Genomic DNA, 20,562 nt, shown 5'->3' on the forward strand with positions numbered 1-20,562 from the left:
TTTTCATAACCTCTATGACGTTTTGCTAATAATTAAAGTATTTATGAATTTTCTGTTCTCAAAGGTCACCCAGTCATTGCTGTACTTTTTCACATTTTTACAGAACATATCATGTTAGTTTAGATTATTACATGTTGTAAAACCCCAACATCAGTGGCTATGTTTTACCAAAAGAAATGGTTTGGAAAGCTGTTGTGTCTCCCACAAAATAGTTATTGTTCCATAAACTAAACACTGGTGGATGACAAAAAGACTACCAACAAAACAAAAATGGGGTACCTTTCCCCATTGTGTGTCACAATGTGACTCTGATGGGCGAGCGTGGCTCTTGTACTTTCTCTTAGAATACAAACAAAGTAATGCAGATCAATTGTTTTGAAAGTCAGCCTTTTTGAAAAACTGGAACAGTGGTCAAATCACAAAAGATGTGTATGTTTTAACTTGACCGACCTCATAACCAGTTTATAATATATTTGTGAAAAAAAACAATTTAGAGCTGAAAATGTTTTCCTTTTTAAACAACATACAGGAATTACTTTGTGCAGTACATAATCTACAGCATGATGTACACCCAGTGATTCGAACCATACGGAAATATAGAGTATTCGAATACTACTTAGCTATTTATTCTATGCTGCTTTTCATTAATTGAAAATAGAAACACTTTGCCGTGATGTGAAATAATATTACTATAATTCACTGATTAAGTACATTTAACTATGATATATATACTTTGCAGTTGTACTGTATTATTAGTACAGTAACGTGTGTGATCAGTCTCATAAGATATTAAATAGTGTGATGGACATGAACAAAATGTTATTTGCAAGATATTAATATTCTTTGTTGAGAGTCAAATGGAGAAAAACACGTTTTTTCTTTTTTCCCTAATTTTCTAAACTATGTGTAAAGTCCACCACCTACATTTTGTTTTATGTGTATTGATCTTTCATCAAATTAAATGTTTTAAGTTACTACAAAGAGAAAGCACTATGTGCCATTGATGGTGCACTTATCAATGATAAATACTAGTGTATTTTATATAAATGAATTCTCCTTGCTAACATGTATCCTTTTAAATACAATTCCAACTGTATCTATTATTGATAACAAAACATGTCTGCTTTTTTCCTCTTGAAGTAAATAATGAAGGATGAAACAGAACCCCCTAACAGCAGCATCAGTATCCTTTTTGATCTGTGTATATACATAGATAATATTTAATATATCAAAAATATGTACTAAATATGAAATAATGGTATCATAATTTTGCTCAACCCAACAAACTTAAAAAAACAGTGCTGCCTTCTGATTGTGTGCAATGTAGAGACCCTAAAACCTACAAACATTGTTTTAATATTTATTATTTTAGTGTATAGTTTTAGCCTATGTGTGTCAGCCTCTCTACTATGAGTTTAGGTTGTAATTTGTTGTATGACTTTCAGACCACTCAATAAAAAGTAACGGAAGAATTCATTTAAAAGAGAATCATTGGATTTTATTTGAAAATCTTGCTTTTATACTTTCATGCTCTAATAACAGGAATCCATGATGCGCTTCATGCTCATGAACTTCATTCCGCTCATGCCCATGTCCCTGAAGTTCCTGTGCTCTCCGGGTCTCAGGTACATCATCTTGCCTCTGTACTGGGGCTGCTCGTACATCAGCCAGTGGCCGTCCATCACGTTGCAGGACTGGCAGTCGTTCATGCGGTAACGGTCCATCATGTTGTCGCAGTCGTCCATCAGCTCGTGACTCTGACCACCGAAGTTCTCCTTCTCGTAGATCTTCATCCTGAACTGGCCTCTGTGCTGTAATTTGAAGGGACGGAAAGGTACTTGAAGTGAACACTAGGCAGTGAAATCCTCCTTCAAGTATCGTAATAAGGTTAAATGTGTAATTTGAAATCAAAAGGGAAATAATGAGTTACCATGGGGATCATGCGGCAAGACTTGATGCAATCGCTCATGCCCATGTTCTGGTGGTCGGAGTACTCTCCCCTCCTGACAAAGTACTGGTTTCCCATGAAGTTGTTGCGGTCGTAGACCATGAAGCAGCCGCTCTCAACCTTGCAGGAGTGACACCTGCTCAGGTAGGAGGACATGTCAGGGCAGTCGCTGCTGGTCTCATAGGAACGACCCTGGAAGTTCCTGTCCTCGTAGAAGATGATCTGAAAAAAAGGAACCACAATTATAACACTGTACAGATTCTATAAATGTTTTTTAATTAGATTAAAACTGTTAAACTGTAAAAGCTGTACACACCTTGCCCATGGTCATGGCTACAGGTACTACTGTTTTGGCTCAAAGTGACTGCACAATTTTCTGGATGTCCCCCTGTGGCTTTTATACCTGAACTCGCACCCAAACGTTACATGACCCCATTGTTCAAATTCCTGACAGAGCAGCACGGTGCAGAGGCCCCCGTGTACAGTTCAATTCAAAGTGACCTTCACCAGATGGTGATGTGCGGTGGTTGCATTTGTGAGAGGAGGCCCCGCATTGCATTGTCTCTGCTGCTGAACAAAAGAGGACGTGTTTTCCAAAAAAACAGTTACCTTTTTTTGAAGGGCTCATTAAATATGTAGCCTCTGATCTAATGTTTTTAATGGGTAAAAAAAAACACAAGAGGATTTTTTTTCCTCAACAAAAACAAAATTGTTAACAATGAACAAATACACAACTTGCTGAAGCAGAATAAAAAATAAAATAAAAAACATGTTGATTGAATGAATTTAATTAATTAAAAATGTATGTACGCCTTCATATCTGTCATGAAAATCATGTTGTGTGTGAACAACTTATTATCTCTTGAGAAAAGAACACTGTGTGCGCTCATGTCTCCTGTTCTTCAAGGTTAACTTAATCTCATGAAGTGACTATTGCTGCAAACACTCACACACCAGTCTCACTAATATATTTGTGAGACTATCAGGAGGCGTGGAGTTCTCAGCAGATGTAGGGAGGCTCCTTTATGTAACCTTCAGAAATGCCTTTAAAGAGTGTGTGCTTAGATGTAAAAAGTAGACAACTTTGTACTGCTGTGCTGACTTGTCTCCTTGCTGCAAGATATTAAAGCTTACTAAACTTGACTCCAACGACTCTGTGTGTCTGTGAAGAAAATTCTTACAACAATATCTAAAAACAAGAACATTAGAACCACATGAAACATTTATTTGATTTCTAAGATTAAACCATAACAGATTACAAACAGTCACTATAATCCACCAGGAAATACGTTTTTTTTAAAATATATTTCCAAATATAAGTATATAAAGTATTTTGTAGTTCATTTATGTTTTGTTTTTATTTTGTATATTAAGATGTTCATTTATGTGTTTATGTGAGAACCATTATATTCAATATTTAAGTTAAGGAAAGTGGTAGAACTTTATGAGTGTTTAACTGTATGTACTTTTTATTTAGTTTATTTATAATTAGTTTATTTTGAATATGTTTACTGTTCGTTTTATCTATTATATCTAATCTACCACTTCATTATTAGAATAATAGTACTTTACAATGTATTCTATTTGAATATGACTAGTGATTGATGACAATGAATTTCATGATTCAAATACTATACAGCATTCTTTTATTTAATGTTAAACATAATCTTCAAAAAATTACAGATGTATGTTTACGTTTCATTCACACAAATAACTGAAATGTAATACATTAAAATGAACATTTCTTTGTCTTCTCAAATCTGGCATAGAATTGATCACATACAGTATCTCATTCTGTTTTTTTATAAAAGAAATAATAATGTACTCAGACCTTCAACTGATACACAAATTAATTTTTGGGTGTTCATCCCTTTAATAACAACCAACAAAGTAGACCCAGAACAGTCTTGCATTGACAAATGTTTGTAACCAACTTTACCTTTTTGTCACAGATACAACAAGATTTCCCTTCACTTATGTAGCAATATGCAAAGAACATACATCCATATGTTGACAAAGTACTCTGGTAAGGGTTACATTTTTTCTCTCTGTTATAAAAATGTTCATTTAAAACATACACATTATAACCTGATAAGTCTGTATAGTATTCTAGGCTATATTTCAATTACGCACTTCATGCATCTTGGGCAGATACATTTTTTTTGAACATTCAACAAATTAGCATTAAAGATTCATTGTTATCGTCACAGCCCACACTGTAATTAATTGCTCTAAATTTACAACAGTATCTTACAGTTTTTCATAATAAGTGTAATACAGTTTAATATTCATCCTTCACATGAATTAATTAAATGTTCCTAATATTATTTGTCTTACAAATTCAGCTGTATTAATGATTGAGGATATGTAATAAACTACAGCAATATTTTATTGTATATGAAATCTAGTGTTTTCTACTTTTTTTGTTTTTGTTTTGGGGAATTAAATGCTGAAGTAGCAGATTGTACAACCCTCTGTAAATAAAGGTAAAAAGCTGGTATATACTGTAAATTCCTGAAAAAAATCCAGTTATTCTACTAACACATAGTGCAATCCAATATACGATAAAATACCGTTAATATAAATTACAGTAGCTGCACCGTGAAAAAACATTACTGGCTTCTATTGCCAGTTTATTTACGGTGAAATTGTTTAGAGTGCATGTTCAGTGAGCTGGACAAAGAAGGAGAGAGCACAAGATTTATTGTCACTTACTATTTGGAATTGGGACAAAAACAACACAATGATTTAATCTGTAGTCTGTAAATCAGTGGTGGTTGCAATGCAATGCAGTGAGGGGAAAACCAAAAGAGTAGATGATGATATATTATAATACATATTATAAAGACCACAAAAGAAAACTCAACCCAGGGCTTATGGTTCAAACAAACACAGGACTTTGAATCAGTAGATACATGTTCATGTCCTAAAATAATTGGTGAGTTATTTTGAATTGACGTTAGTGATGCAACGTGTTCTCCATACTATCCTAAGTGGTTTTGTTGCCTAAATCCAAGCAAGTGTTTTTGTTTAAATTCACAACGTTAACCACATGTTTATGGAGAATGTGCGCAGGGCTACCCAATACGTTAGAAAGGGACTCCAATTGGTCCGACAAAGCGACAGTATGTGATGAGTTCAAATGAGAACTTGTTGAAATTAGCTGGGTGCAGCATGCCAGGTAAACGGGCTGGAAGATTACTTAATTGCTCAAACCACTCATAGAAGAGGTGGTGGATAATAATACAATATATATGCTTTATTGTCCCCTTTCGGTAACATTTTCATGGGCTTTTCTTGGGAATATCTGCTGCACACCATTTATGGATTGTGCCTTTAACATCTGAATAAGCCAAATAGTATTAATAGTAGTAAAAGCACACAATTTGTGAAAATTCCTCGGAAAAATAACTTTAACTTCTTTAACCTTTCCTATTATACTCGAAGCTAATCTTTAAATCAACTTCTTTTTTTACTATCGCTACCACAAATGAATCTTTATTTTTAAAATTAATTTCTTGGTACCTATACTTTATACTTTTCCTGTAACTTTAATTTACAGAAGAGAAATAGAGGCATTTCCATGTATGTCTTCTGATAAACCATTATATATTCTAAATGATATTTATGAATGTGCAAGAACTTCTTTAGGCTATGATATGAGGTTGAACCAATCAATGACAGAATCAATCAATCAACAGCAACAACTATATATCTCTTTTTCTATTCAAATTTTGCATTCAAATTATGCAATAAACACAATTAAATCAAATGTATAGATAACCAACAACAAAGACGTGTACCGTGTTAAATATGGATCATCTTTTATTTTTGAGCTTTGTTTTAAAACATCAATTTGTAAAGTTAACAGGAGTCAGTGATGCGTCTGATGGAGCTGAATCTCATTCCATCGTATCCCATGTCCCTGAAGCTCTTGTGCTCTCCGGGTCTCAGGTACATCATCTTGCCTCTGTACTGGGGCTGCTCATACATCAGCCAGTGGCCGTCCATCACGTTGCAGGACTGGCACTCGGACATGTGGTAACGGTCCTGGATGTTGTCACAGTCCTCCATCAGCTCGTGACTCTGACCACCGAAGTTCTCCCTCTCGTAGAGCCTCACTCTGTAGGAGCCCTTGTGCTGTAAGAGTAAATAGAGATGAATCATTTTGAAGGAAACTTCCAACTAGAAGTCATTTGAGGTATGGTGACTAGTAGTTCTCTTGAATACCTATGTTGAATACACTTCATGGGGATGCGTCTTAAATGACTGTAATGTAATGTAATGTAATGTAATGTATGCAGTATTTCTTGATCGTCATACCATGGGGATGTTACGGCAGGACCTGATGCAGTCACCGAAACCCATCATGCGCTGGTAGTCGGAGTACTCTCCTCTCCTCAGGAAGTGCTGCTGACCCATGTAGTTGGGGCGGTCGTAGACCATGAAGCAGCCGCACTCCACCTTGCAGGAGTGACACCTGCTCAGGTGGGAGGCCATGTCAGCGCAGTCGCTGCTGGTCTCATAGGAGCGACCCTGGAAGTTCTTGTCCTCGTAGAAGATGATCTAAAATCCGACAAAGCGGTATCCAAAGTTCATTATCACACATTGGAATAGATGGGTACCAATAACAACCCTGATGTAAACAGATATCATGAAGTAATAATTATCTTAGCGAGGTAACAGCGCCAAACATATAATATATATACTGTACAACATGTAAATACAGCAGAGCAAAGACTGAATGAAAATTAATAAGAGTAAAAGTTCTAGCAGAATATCCAGGAGAGACTCACCTTGCCGTGCATGGTGGCTGTAGATAGTGTGATGCTATAGCAATCCTATCCTGGATTCAAGCCTTTATACCTACCGTGGCATCCAAACAATCAATGGCACCATTGTGTAGAAGCCACGAGTCAGCAGCATGCGATGTTGGACCCTCTGTTTGTGTAATGCTGATGGGAACGGGTTATTATGCATCCACTCACAGGCTCTATCATTCTAGATCAAATGGCTTCTGTATCTGTGGTTTAAATTTGTGATTACTTTGACTTTTAGTAAGATTCAACTCTTTTTTTAATTTTTTTATTTAGAAGTAACAAACTGGGGGGGGGGGGGGTGGAAGATTGAAAGTCTGAATCATCTTTAAGGTATTGTTTTGATTTTTTATGTTACTACAAATGGAAATGCTGGACGGACACTAAGAAAAGTTTTAAACATTAATGTTACGTTAAAAGTCAACGATCTCAAGTGCTCATACAAATGTGCTGGGGCTATTTTGAATGTGCACATGAATTCTATAAAGGATGCAGAGAATACCTGTTTGATTTATGGTAACCTTCATTATGTTTTTACAACATGTTATCTGCTTGATTTTATATTTGGAATTATTTGTACACACCTAACCAATGCATGTTGTTATCAACTGTTTACATAAGTACAGTAATTGACATTTGTGCAATGCATGCATCATTTGCAATGCAATTCAATATACTTTGTGTATTATGTGGTGGAATAATTTGAGTGTAGTATTGGGTATCATATTTATACTTTACTACAAAGACGGACACCCAGTACATAGTGAACTATACTGTACATCGAAATGTATTGTTTGTACTTTATTTTAGTGAGAGACTCTTATCTGGATATGGTTTATACTCCTTATATCATGTAAACTGTTGTTTGTATTGTATTTATTATGTTTTATGGTGCCTTCTTGGACAGGTCTATCATGAAAAGAGATTTCACAATGATACTTTGGCCTGGTTAATGAATGAAATAAAATAATACAATAATTATGATAAATAATAATAATGAAGATTGAATGGCATCAAATAGAGCCTCACTCAAACTGTTCCAGGGCTGAAAACTTCATAAATTCGTACAAGACAATAATAATAATAATAATAACTTTATTTATATAGCACCTTTTAAAAACAAAGTGCTTCGACAGACAAGTGTCATATAGGTCAGAATATCACAAAATTGTATGTAGAAAAAAGATTATACAATATATACTGTTTTCCAGTTGTATATGTACAGCTTTATAACCTATTCCTCAAACTAAATCATTTGTAATAATATTTCAGATTGCTCGGAAATTGAATTGTAATTTGCTTAATTGGGATTTGCTAAACAAATGTTTTCTTTTTTTTTATAAATTTCTGTTGCAAAATATCTGTATGCAGAATTTTAGAAATATAAAATGTTTTTCTTTACTCTTAAATGTTTATCAGATAATGTACGTTTTACCAATATGAGTGTCTATGTAATCATTATATATTCTTAATTTAAATTTTTGTGATTATCTGAGTGAAAAAGGATTTCATGCAAAGTTGTCTATATGCTTGGTTTGGATACCTCTTTATATTTTGATTTTCATTAGAAATCATTAGTAAAACAGAAGGATAGAAAGTCACAGGCTCAAGTTTTTGTTGTTTCATTCATATTTTATTTAAAAATGAAAATGTCTAGCACATGTCCATGATGCGCTTCATGCTCATGAACCTCATTCCGCTCATGCCCATGTCCTTGAAGCTCCTGTGCTCTCCGGGTCTCAGGTACATCATCTTGCCTCTGTAGTGGGGCTGCTCGTACATCAGCCAGTGGCCGTCCATCACGTGGCAGGACTGGCACTCGTTCATGCGGTAACGGTCCTGGATGTTGTCACAGTCATCCATCAGCTCGTGACTCTGACCAACGAAGTTCTCCCTCTCGTAGATCTTCATCCTGAACTGGCCTCTGTGCTGTTTTTTGGAGAGAAAGATAAAGGTTGTTGGTGGTTCTAACCCAAAGTAGAATCATAGTATGATGGATGCGGTTTGATGCCTACCATGGGGATCATACGGCAAGACTTGATGCCACCACTCATTCCCATCATGCTCATGTAGTCGGCGTACTCTCCTCTCCTCATGAAGTACTGGTTTCCCATGTAGTTGTTGCGGTCGTAGACCATGAAGCAGCCGCTCTCAACCCTGCAGGAGTGACACCTGTTCAGGTAGGAGGACATGTCAGAGCAGTCGCTCATGCACTCATAGGAACGACCCTGGAAGTTCCTATCCTCGTAGAAGATGATCTGAAAACAAGGGATGCACAAATTTATACTTGTTTGTCAGTAAAAGCATGGACATAATTTGATTTAGCAAGTCTACCGTTTATTTTCTTTAAAGTTCAATATTTGCGCTTTATGTTTGAAATGATCCGGGTGCTTACCTTGCCCATGCTCATGTCAGTGGTGGTCATACTTGTGAATGAGCTGCTGCTGTTGCTACTGCTGTCCTGCTTGGTTTAACCGTAGCTTTTATAGTCGACCAAACCCTACAGAGTCAGTGGCCCCCCATTGTTGAAACCCCTGACCCAGCAACATGGTATAGAGCACTGTACAGGCCTGTGTCATTGTGTTGCATAATCACATGACTGGGCCCTCGAAGACTTTAGAAATGTCAACCTTTTGACCAGGTAACACAGAAATCAGCATTGGGCACGACGACTGATTGTTTTACCCCTTGAAGTGTATCATAGTTAACGAAAACCAATGTCACCAATGGGACGCACTCTCTCGCAGAGTTCGTCACGTTCCACGACATGTAATTGTTAATATGCCAAACATATTGACATTAGCCTTAGCCAACATTCAATTTACAATGCCTCATCACTTTTAAACAGAACATTGCATCATAATTGCTGAATCCATCTAACAATTAACCAAAATTTAAGTTGACTGACCTAAATTACTGGTAAAGTAATCTTTAGCTTAAGCTTAGTGATTGGGTGTGTTTTACAAGAGTGGTACTTGTGAGACGTAGGCCTAAAAATCAATAAGCATAGCATTGTCAAGAGTGTTATTTCATGTCTAAAATTGTTACTATGTGGCATTAACAACAAACATTAGCTAACATTAGCTAGCTCAAGTGGCTACCATTAGCTAGATTGCTGGTCAGATGTTTTATAAGGTCCAAAGGACCTTCTACGTTTCATACGCTGTACAGATATCCACTCAGGGTTCGGAAACTTAATCTACTGGCATTCATCAGCACCACCAATTAGCAGGTTATTTAGCTAATTAATGAAAGTGCTTGTCACAGTTGGGAGTGCAGGTAGTAGGGGAACTCTGGATGTTGACATTGTAGGCAGAACTAGTCTGGAGTCCAGCGACAAAGACAGGACCCCTCAAAATGATGGCCAGAGGGTCGGCTCAGGAACCCAGGACTAATTGACCGGAAGGAAGGCTGGTTTCAAGCAAGCCAGAAGGAAAGTTGGTTGCTAAGAGGCCGGAGCGAAGGCTGGTTGCTAGAAGGCTGGAGTAAAGGCTTGTTTCTAACACGCTGGAAGGAAGGCTGGTTGCCAACAGGCCAGAGTGAAGGCTGGTTTCTAGCAGACCAAAAGAAAGGCTGGTTGCTAGCAGGCTGAAAGGAAGGTTGGTTGGTTGCCAGCCGGAAGGAAGGTTGGTAGCTTACAACCAAAGGGAAGGTTGGTTTCCTACAAGCCTTTACCCATTCCCGGGGGCCATTCTGGAGACACAAATGGTTCTAAGTTACCACATAAAGTTCCTGACCAAATAATTGTTCTGCTGGGTCCAATATGGTCAGATCATATGGTCAGGTTGGGAGTGCAGCTAGCAAGGGAAGGACCCAAACTCAAATGAAACGGACAGACTGGTGCTGTCATTTATTGAAATGTTTCTTTCATCATCTTCCTGACATTTGTTTACTTAAGAGGCCATTGCACATTGTTGTACTTCATACAAGTTAAATTTATAAATAAACTAAATAAAAGTTGTGGGGTCGTGTAGGAGAGGTGGTATTTGGATTGTGATGGGGAACGGGGGGTGGATTGAGGTAGTTTGGGGTTCAATCTTATTCCATTGTCTTATGAGGTCTCTGTGTTAATGGTACATTTATTTCATGTCCACAATCTATTGTTGTTAGCCATGAATTTAGTTTTGGTATATCCATGTCCTTGTCACCTGCTTCATGGCCGTCACAAGCTATTTTTTAAAGAGATTCGTGTCCGCTGATTTTATCTTTCTTTGTGAGTTAATACCCCAAATACTTTCTTTTTCAGAGGTTCTTTCTCAACTATGTCTCATTAGGGTATCAATATTGGGCATGTAAAGAATGTGTGTGTTTAGTTTTCTACTTGTTCCCCAAATCTTCTCCAGCAACTAGTCCCTGCTTAGGGGTAACATTTCCCATATTTGTTAGGCTCATACATTTTATCTCATAATCTCTTAAAAAGCTAATTTCCTCCAGTATTTTGATTGTAATATTTATATATATATATTGTAAGTCTCCCTATTATTGAGTTTCTCAAATATTCTGCCAATACAGGGAAGTAAGATGGGCCGGTGTGTTGAGGTGTGATCCCATCGCAAGTTGGTCTCTAGCTCAAGTTTGGTTTTAAACATTACTAGAACTTGTGAATTATCCTTTATAACAAAGCTTACTTTTCATTTCGAAAATTCACTTGTTATTAGTATATATGTTAATGCATGTAATGTACAATTGTTGGACCTTGCTTTGAAAATGTAATAGAAAAAAACTTTGATTTCATTGTTCAATTTAAGATTTACCTTAACCTGTAATATTTCAAATTGTTATATACCCAGAATTTTAATCCTTCAAGAGAAGTGATAAGTGCCCTTGTTCGTTGGGTTTAACAATAAAATGAAAAAAACAATTTCTCATCAGATTGAAAACATCAAGTGAAAATGTACTTGCTGTCTAAAAAGTTAAAATATATCAGATTTAATGACATAATATATCTTTTGTTGTAATATTTCAATGAGACAGTGAGGCAATAGTTAAAGTGCAGACATTATTTATTTAATGGCATTTGATTTAGAGAACATTTAGTTGGAGGAATCCATGATGCGCTTCATGCTCATGAACTTCATTCCGCTCATGCCCATGTCCCTGAAGTTCCTGTGCTCTCCGGGTCTCAGGTACATCATCTTGCCTCTGAACTGGGGCTGCTCGTACATCAGCCAGTGGCCGTCCATCACGTGGCAGGACTGGCACTCGTTCATGCGGTAACGGTCCTGGATGTTGTCACAGTCCTCCATCAGCTCGTGACTCTGACCACCGAAGTTCTCCCTCTCGTAGATCTTCATCCTGAACTGGCCTCTGTGCTGTTTTCAAGAAACAAGAAAAAAATGTTGATTATTTCAGAGATAGGAAGGTATCACTCAAAGATCACCTTTTACAGTCTGTTTTAAACCTACCATGGGGATCATACGGCAAGACTTGATGCAATCCCTCATGCCCATCATGCTCATGTAGTCGGAGTACTCTCCTCTCCTCATGAAGAACTGGTTTCCCATGTAGTTGGTGCGGTCGTAGACCATGAAGCAGCCGCTCTCAACCCTGCAGGACTGACACCTGTTCAGGTAGGAGGTCATGTCAGAGCAGTCGCTCATGCACTCGTAGGAGCGACCCTGGAAGTTCTTCTCCTCGTAGAAGATGATCTGAAAAAAAGTGAATTGTAAAATTTAGAAATAAAGCAGTAAGGTAAATATGGTGACAGTATTTTTTGCTTATTACAAAAATGTTTTTTTCAAGTACCTTGCCCCTCATGTTCATGCCGGTGTTGCTCATGTTGGATGTGGATGTGCTGCTGCTACTGAACTGCTTGCCTACCTGTGTTAACCCTTTCCTTTTATACCAGACCAAACGTAAAGAGTCAGTAGCCCCTCCCCCTCAGAACCCCATTACTCAGCAACTTACTATTGAAGCCAACAGAATGCAGAGGTTAGGTGCATTTTTAGGTGCCTCACGAGGTTCTGACAAAAAGATTCCCTTTGTTGCCACGTTGACCAATAGGAGCACAGAACTGAAAACATGGTGAAGAGGGATGATGTTGGCGGTTCTCAGGGAAACGTTAAAAAAGAAGTCAGTTAGGTTGTCTTTCTTCTTTAAGCTATACCAGACTGAAGATCAAGCCAGTATCAATTGTAACGCCTCTGAAACACTTGTTTGTTAAATTTCTTGTTATTGGAACTCAGTCCCTAGCAACTTTCCTGGTGACATCACGCAGCTTGTGAAAGGCAATGTGTGGTCTGTTGTGTCCCTCGGTCAAATCAAAGCAGGAATTTATGAATATAATTGTCTTATCTGACAATGTGACCATCTTGAAGGTGCTTTATACAAAATTGGGGGCTTTTCTATTGGCTTTCAACATGGTGACAGCTGAGTCCAAGGCTTGCAGCTAACAGTGCTAACAGCACAAACAGCGCCAACAATGGAAACTATGGTAAAAGAGCTGACAGAGCCAATATGTGAGGGGGAACCGGCATATGGGTGCTATGCTTCTGTGACATTTCTTCCGGCATAATCAGCTGCAACCGCAGTATTAAGCGGCAGGGCCGGCCCGGCTACTTCAGCAAAGAGAAGTTCTGATTACAACACACACAGAGGGAGAGGGACTTCATTATTTGCTCATATGGGCAATACTTCACTGTATCTTTACATAGAATATAGTTATCTGCTGCTATATTAATATTTTGCACCCCGTTAATTGCACCTTTTATAGACAAAATTATTGTGGAGTCTTCACCCGGCATTAGAGCTGAAGTATAGGAGAAAAATGAAAAATATTCAGCAAACAGACAATTCATCAAACTTATTCAAAGATTTAATAAATACAGTAAATGTAGGATTCAGTATGAATATGCTTGGATACTTAATTTGTTATTGAGGATCAGCTAAAAGTGTGATTTTTTTGTTTGAACATTGTGTTGGCATGATTCTGATATTATTGGAGATGTCAACTACTTCATGAGGCATTGTTAATTATTCAGATATTTTTAAATCAGTTTAAATAAATATTGTATGTTATATTGTTGTTTTAACTGTTGTTAAGAAAATGTAAGGAGCCCTGACTCCAGACTACAGTAGAATCTATAATTTTGTGTAAATGACACTGCATAGAGGTTTAAATTTAAATAATCAAGAGCTGGTGGATCTGGAAATGTATGGTTGATAATATCTGCAATGTTCCTTCAACATACTGTAGAAACACAAGAGTGTCTTGACTATTTTCATAATACCAAAGGTTTATGTTATGGCCATCTATTTCAATTATTCCAAATGACAATCTTGTATTTTCCATCAGTTTAGTATGGCTGATATGAATCTAAATACTTTAATACCCACATGAGCCTCAGCCAACATTCCTACGAAGAAAAAGGCGAACGAAATAGCAAATTAACAATGCTTCATTATTGTAGAACAAAACCCTGCACCATAATTGCTGAATAAATCGAAGATTAAACCATAATTTGAGTGAATTGATTTAAACTGCTAATTGTTTTACGTAACTTAATGATACTCATTAGCTTGTACTTTCTTCTAGCAGTGTACGAAAACAGTGATTGGATGTTTTTTGTTTTTTTTACCAAAGTTGCCGTTTGGTGTCATGGCTGTATACAATGAAAAGTAATATTGATAGAAAAACAAGGCATTAATAGAGAAGTAATTGTATGTTGAGTGGCATAAACAACAAACATTAGCTTTCTTAAGTGGCTACTATTAGTTTAGTTAGCTTATCATTTGCAATTTACAATTTAAATGCCTCATTTATAAACAGTGGAATGTGTAATACTAAATACAATATTTACCTTGCTTTGAAAAATAAAATCTATTTAGATTTTATCGTAAAATTTGTGATTATCAGGAGCGCCTTGAAGCCTCGTTAACTACCCAGATTATTAATCTGTTTTGCAAGATCACTGGTCATTAAGGGCCTCAGTTTGTCTGGTTAAATGTAGAGCTGAAGTTCTCGGCAGATTTAAAACATATTAGGATGAAAGCGTGCTTGCTAAGAGCTGCTTCCTGTCTAAAAGAATTCCAATATATACAATTTCTATAATATATTGTTTGGTATAAACTATTTCATTGTGGCAGTTGGGAAATAAAATTGACAAAAAGTGCAGAAATTCAATTCAATTAATTTAATGGCATTTGATACATTCAGGAAACATTTGGTGAACATTTAGTTGCAGGAATCCATGATGCGCTTCATGCTCATGAACTTCATGCCGCTCATGCCCATGTCCCTGAAGTTCCTGTGCTCTCCGGGTCTCAGGTACATCATCTTGCCTCTGAACTGGGGCTGCTCGTACATCAGCCAGTGGCCGTCCATCACGTTGCAGGACTGGCACTCGTTCATGCGGTAACGGTCCTGGATGTTGTCACAGTCCTCCATCAGCTCGTGACTCTGACCACCGAAGTTCTCCCTCTCGTAGATCTTCATCCTGAACTGGCCTCTGTGCTGTTTTCAAGAAACAAGAAAAAAACGTTGATTATTTCAGAGATAGGAAGGTATCACTCAAAGATCACCTTTTACAGTCTGTTTTAAACCTACCATGGGGATCATACGGCAAGACTTGATGCAGTCCCTCATGCCCATCATGCTCATGTAGTCGGAGTACTCTCCCCTCTTCATGAAGAACTGGTTTCCCATGTAGTTGTTGCGGTCGTAGACCATGAAGCAGCCGCTCTCAACCCTGCAGGACTGACACCTGTTCAGGTAGGAGGTCATGTCAGAGCAGTCGCTCATGCACTCATAGGAGCGACCCTGGAAGTTCTTCTCCTCGTAGAAGATGATCTGAAAAAAAGTGAATTGTAAAATTTAGAAATAAAGCAGTAAGGTAAATATGGTGACAGTAGTTTTTGCTTATTACAAAAATGTTTTTTTCAAGTACCTTGCCCCTCATGTTCATGCCGGTGTTGCTCATGTTGGATGTGGATGTGCTGCTGCTACTGAACTGCTTGCCTACCTGTGTTAACCCTTTCCTTTTATACCAGACCAAACGTAAAGAGTCAGTAGCCCCTCCCCCTCTGAGAACCCCACTACTCAGCAACTTACTATTGAAGCCAACAGAATGCAGAGGTTAGGTGCATTTTTTTCAGGGACTGGGTACCTCGCAGTCTTTAGAAAAGGCCTTTTTTTGTCATAACAGAAAGGATTCCCAACATGGCTTCATTTCATGTGAATAGGTTGACCCATGTGACTGGTAAAAACTGTGTGTATGACCTTCATGGTGCAGATTTTATGTATTTGGTTAAAGTAAGAATGTACTTCACATGGCTCTGTTCAACTACCCATTTCAGAATTTCTAATTTAATAAAAGATAAAGAAGTGCTTGTAGTAACTTGCTCTCTAAAATAATGCACAACTGGATGAAGAGAATTCATTTTGGTTATACACACAAATTAGAAAATATGTTTTTGGTCATCAATGACAAATTCAGAGGCAGAAAAAATATTAACAACAGAGATGCCCATAATACAAATAATTTTATTTCACCTTAGACACATAGGATACACATTATGAAACAAAATGACAACAACATATATGAACATATATATCACATATATGTATACTTTATCTCACATATGTTCACAGTTTAGGACTTATCTTTGCATGACTTTAGTAACTCGATACTTGTAGATGTTTGTATTTGCATCATTTGAATTAATCATGAGTAGGGGAACTCTAAAAACAACTAAGTCACTGATATGTACACTATAAGAAACTTTAAAATGGTTATGAAACAGTCTCACTTTATTTCTGATATCTCTATATGACCTCATAAGCAAACAAGACCACCAGCTGAGAACATTGACTATTTCTAAATAGTCATTTTTGATGCCTGTCATCGGGCATGATTCACCATTAAATTGGATGAAACCATATACAACACGCAGGTTCAATAGAAACTCCTTCAGCTCAGACTCCAGTGGAGCCTCCAAGAGAGACCAGCCACCTACGGACAGACCAAGATCTGGCTTTGCTGCCGCTTTTGACCTGTAATCGGAGCTCCGGCGGTAGTAAAGGAGCTCAGCCCCCGGCAGAAGTGTCTCCTCCTTCAGCTAGGAGCAAGGCTTCGCCTCGCTTCTCTACCTGTCCCCGTTGGGAGCCAACAAAGACACCATGATGTTGGAGACCCAGGCTGTATTGCTCGGCCTGTTGGAGGGTAGGGAATTACGGGAGAACCAGAACCATGTCTGAGCGGGGCATACTAAGAGACCTTGCTGAGTTACATTGAGAGGTTTTCTAATGGGACTCTGGTGCTCGGAAACACTACTACATTTTTTCACAGGGACCGCAAAAATCAACCCAAAATAATGTTTCTCGTAGTAGCTTTTAGCTAACAAGACATTAAAGTAATTGTTCAACAATTTGGAATATGTTTTTATTTGCCAAAATGTCAAATTACTGCTTCAAGATAAAGAGGTTGTTTTGTACTATGTGTGTTTTTTTTTATTGTTGTGTGATTCATGTAAGTGTATGTTTTGTTGACATGTTTATTGTATATTTTTTGCGTTGATATATCTGAGAAATAAATACAAAATGTTACGCAGCTATATGAAGACAAACACAAAGAGCGAACCAACTTGAGAAAACAAACTGAAATTGGCAACAAAACCATGTTTATATGAGCAGCTTGACAATGCATACTGTCAAAACAATGGCTAATACAGGCGAAAAGTTTAGTTCAGTGTTTTTATAAAAAGATTACACATAGCTGTGTAAAGATTTCCCAGAAGGTGGAACTAGAATTTCTATATTAAAGGGGTTTATCAACCAGTTAATAAGTTTATATAACTTAAATACATATTTGGAAATGGGTCTATCCTCTAGGGTTGCATAATTGTGCTCAGTAACGTTGTCAAACAATTAGATTATAATATAACGTGTGGACTGATGGTGGTCCCAGAGAAAAGGTCAGCAGAGTTCAGGGTCAACAAAAGCCTTTGAATTCATACACTGGACAACATAAATGAAGTGTTGGTGAGGTGCAGTTTTTAACAGACAATGGAACTAGAAAAAAGGTCAAGAGGTCAATATCCCTGAACTCCATCCTTATATATACATCTATATATTCCTACTTTCCAATTCCAACTAAATCTGCTCCTAGACAGCAGACCTTTAGAAGCATTAATACTTGTACTGATATATTATACCAGTGTTTTATACTATGGACCTTAATATGACTTATGTTACCTGAGGAAATAACAAAATGCATTTTTTTTATTCTAGAACAGGAGAAAGTCTTTGGTTAAGATTAAAATAATATATCTTTTGTCATTTATCATAGTTTGTTGGGTCTATTTCCTTCCCTATTACGAAATACTGTGTACTACGTGCACCAACTGCTTTATCACAACAGTCTTTCCTGTACTCTTTCACATATTTAAACAATTTTTTTCTGATGTAAAAAGGTTGGTAAAAACATGCAAATATATCGGTGGTGTGCGCTAGAAATCACTGGAACACCCTAGTCAGATGACAATCTCTTCATAATAAATTTATATTGAACGACACAACAGGTAGAAATATTTTGTCAAAAAAGTTTTATTATTTTGACTTATTCAGACATATTGTACACGACTGTTTTTACATGTCAGTGATACGCTTCATGCTCATGAACTTCATTCCGCTCATGCCCATGTCCCTGAAGTTCCTGTGCTCTCCGGGTCTCAGGTACATCATCTTGCCTCTGTACTGGGGCTGCTCGTACATCAGCCAGTGGCCGTCCATCACGTGGCAGGACTGGCACTCGTTCATGCGGTAACGGTCCTGGATGTTGTCACAGTCGTCCATCAGCTCGTGACTCTGACCACCGAAGTTCTCCCTCTCGTAGATCTTCATCCTGAACTGGCCTCTGTGCTGTTTTGCAGAAAGAAGAAACAATGTTGATTATTTCAGAGATAGGAAGGTATCACTCAAAGATCACCTTTTACAGTCTGTTTTAAACCTACCATGGGGATCATACGGCAAGACTTGATGCAGTCCCTCATTCCCATCATGCTCATGTAGTCGGCGTACTCTCCCCTCCTCATGAAGTACTGGTTTCCCATGTAGTTGGTGCGGTCGTAGACCATGAAGGAGCCGCTCTCAACCCTGCAGGACTGACACCTGTTCAGGTAGGAGGTCATGTCGGAGCAGTCGCTCATGCACTCATAGGAGCGACCCTGGAAGTTCTTCTCCTCGTAAAAGATAATCTGAAAAAAGGACAACATAGAGGAAAGGTATTTAAGCTAAAGATAAATTGACAAAATTGATAATAAATCAAAAGTAAACAGTGAGGTGAAGGTCCTTACCTTGCCCATGGTCATGGTTGCGGTGTTGGTAGTTCAGAGAACGGTTGCTGGTAAACTGATGTCTGTCCTGTTTTAACGGTTACCTTTTATACCTGACCAAACCCACAGAATATGTGGCCTCTATTGTGTAAACCCCTGACCAAGCAACATGGTATAGAGGCCTATAGAGTGCTCAGGGGCATTTGTCACATTTCCATGTGACCCCCTAGAAGACTTTAGAATGGATTTGTCAAAAGGGATGTCAACACAATGAACATTTTTGTATTTACAATACAGAACAACAAACAATAGACTCAACACATGCTGTACGGCCCTCTGGTTGGTAAGTTGACAATTTATAGACATGCATTTGCTTTTGTATAACTTCAACAGTCTGACATGCCAGTTTATAATGCACATATGTATGATAAATGTGTGTTAATTCAGCTTTTTGTAGAGCCATGTACTGTATATAATATTAATAAAAACATAACAATGTTAATTACCCAGTTAACAATGTTTACTAGTTTTTTTATTAGATAAGTTTTGCTTCACTGTAAGCATTTTTAAGTGTTTATTAATGTACAGTAGTATTCAACAATTGAAACCTCTTCTATGAAGACATATTCTATACTTTTACAACTGTGTATTAATATATAGTCATCCATTATCTGTTGATACAGCAGCCTCTGATCATGTGTGTCCCCAGGAGGAGTTACAGTTGTTGGTAATTACATTAAAAACTAGTCTGTGTGTGTAAAAGTGTGTTATAAACCATTTATTAAATGTTTCATTGTTAGGTAGAGAGTAACTCTCATCATGAAGGTAGATGGATAAAATGTTTTGGGCAGGTGGGACTATCTCTGAATTGTATCACATGTAAATGGATTTTTACATAGATCTGGTTTTGGTCAAAACCACATTAAATGTATTTTAAATTCTAGTGATAAAACCAGATACTATATGTATGGCTGCATTTTGAAGAAATGTGTATAAATGTATATAACTGACAGTCATGATAGCTCATTGGTCATGGCACAAATCTGGTTATCGGAACCTCGACAAGCTTGGACGCCAGGTCATTGCTTGGTAGGTATTGCTAAGAAAAGCAGTGGGATTCTTAATAACATCTCGTTAGATGGTTATTACAGTGGATAGTAAGCTTATTAGCCAGGCAAGCTTTAGCAGCTTTAGTGAAACTCATTTGTTGACACTTTTTGTCATTAAGGATAGTGATAACATTCTGCAACTTCCATATTTTGGGCGGCTGATTCGTGTAGAATTGGATGGGAGCATTACATTTCATCTTTGTTGGTTGTGGGAGATGACTAGCTCTGTCAAAAACTGAGAAATACGTATTCATGTAACTCCAGCGTTACCTCATGTGTATGAACAAATTGGGTTAATTCAACTGTTTGTAGAGCCATGTACTGTATATGATATTTATAAAAAGATAACCATGTTAATAACCCAGTAAACAGTGTTTTACTGTGTAAAACTTCTTAGATTCACTTTTAAGACATTTGG

The 20,562-nt window shown here is 37.4% G+C and overlaps 6 protein-coding genes across 7 annotated transcripts; all 6 read right to left on the reverse strand.

Annotated features, from left to right (window-relative positions):
* Positions 1–1,532: 1,532 nt before the first annotated feature.
* Positions 1,533–2,279, reverse strand: LOC129104538 (gamma-crystallin M3-like). The gene is made up of 3 exons (XM_054615261.1): positions 2,265–2,279; positions 1,931–2,170; positions 1,533–1,811 (listed from the first exon to the last, which is right to left on the reverse strand). The coding sequence occupies exons 1-3, from the start codon at positions 2,277–2,279 to the stop codon at positions 1,533–1,535; spliced, it is 534 nt and encodes a 177-aa protein (XP_054471236.1).
* A 3,533-nt stretch (positions 2,280–5,812) lies between these two features.
* Positions 5,813–6,756, reverse strand: LOC129104537 (gamma-crystallin M3-like). Its single transcript, XM_054615260.1, has 3 exons — positions 6,745–6,756; positions 6,272–6,514; positions 5,813–6,088 (listed from the first exon to the last, which is right to left on the reverse strand). The coding sequence occupies exons 1-3, from the start codon at positions 6,754–6,756 to the stop codon at positions 5,813–5,815; spliced, it is 531 nt and encodes a 176-aa protein (XP_054471235.1).
* Positions 6,757–8,418: 1,662 nt separating this feature from the next.
* Positions 8,419–9,216, reverse strand: LOC129104540 (gamma-crystallin M3-like). Its single transcript, XM_054615263.1, has 3 exons — positions 9,161–9,216; positions 8,781–9,023; positions 8,419–8,694 (listed from the first exon to the last, which is right to left on the reverse strand). Exons 1-3 carry the CDS (start codon positions 9,188–9,190, stop codon positions 8,419–8,421), a joined length of 549 nt encoding a protein of 182 aa, XP_054471238.1. The 5' UTR covers positions 9,191–9,216.
* Positions 9,217–11,798: 2,582 nt separating this feature from the next.
* On the reverse strand, positions 11,799–12,572 carry LOC129104539 (gamma-crystallin M3-like). The gene is made up of 3 exons (XM_054615262.1): positions 12,511–12,572; positions 12,171–12,413; positions 11,799–12,077 (listed from the first exon to the last, which is right to left on the reverse strand). Exons 1-3 carry the CDS (start codon positions 12,541–12,543, stop codon positions 11,799–11,801), a joined length of 555 nt encoding a protein of 184 aa, XP_054471237.1. The 5' UTR covers positions 12,544–12,572.
* A 2,366-nt stretch (positions 12,573–14,938) lies between these two features.
* LOC129104203 (gamma-crystallin M3-like) lies at positions 14,939–15,703 on the reverse strand. The gene is made up of 3 exons (XM_054614766.1): positions 15,651–15,703; positions 15,311–15,553; positions 14,939–15,217 (listed from the first exon to the last, which is right to left on the reverse strand). Exons 1-3 carry the CDS (start codon positions 15,681–15,683, stop codon positions 14,939–14,941), a joined length of 555 nt encoding a protein of 184 aa, XP_054470741.1. The 5' UTR covers positions 15,684–15,703.
* A 2,646-nt stretch (positions 15,704–18,349) lies between these two features.
* On the reverse strand, positions 18,350–19,071 carry LOC129104204 (gamma-crystallin M3-like). Of its 2 annotated transcripts, XM_054614768.1 has the most exons (3): positions 19,057–19,071; positions 18,715–18,957; positions 18,350–18,622 (listed from the first exon to the last, which is right to left on the reverse strand). In XM_054614768.1, the coding sequence occupies exons 1-3, from the start codon at positions 19,069–19,071 to the stop codon at positions 18,350–18,352; spliced, it is 531 nt and encodes a 176-aa protein (XP_054470743.1). The 2 variants fall into 2 exon arrangements, with proteins under 2 accessions (XP_054470743.1, XP_054470742.1); XM_054614767.1 differs by lacking the exon at positions 19,057–19,071 and having other exon boundaries at positions 18,715–18,975.
* Positions 19,072–20,562: the final 1,491 nt, after the last annotated feature.

This window comes from Anoplopoma fimbria, chromosome 16 (assembly GCF_027596085.1).
Source record: "Anoplopoma fimbria isolate UVic2021 breed Golden Eagle Sablefish chromosome 16, Afim_UVic_2022, whole genome shotgun sequence".
Taxonomy (NCBI): Eukaryota; Metazoa; Chordata; class Actinopteri; order Perciformes; family Anoplopomatidae; genus Anoplopoma; species Anoplopoma fimbria.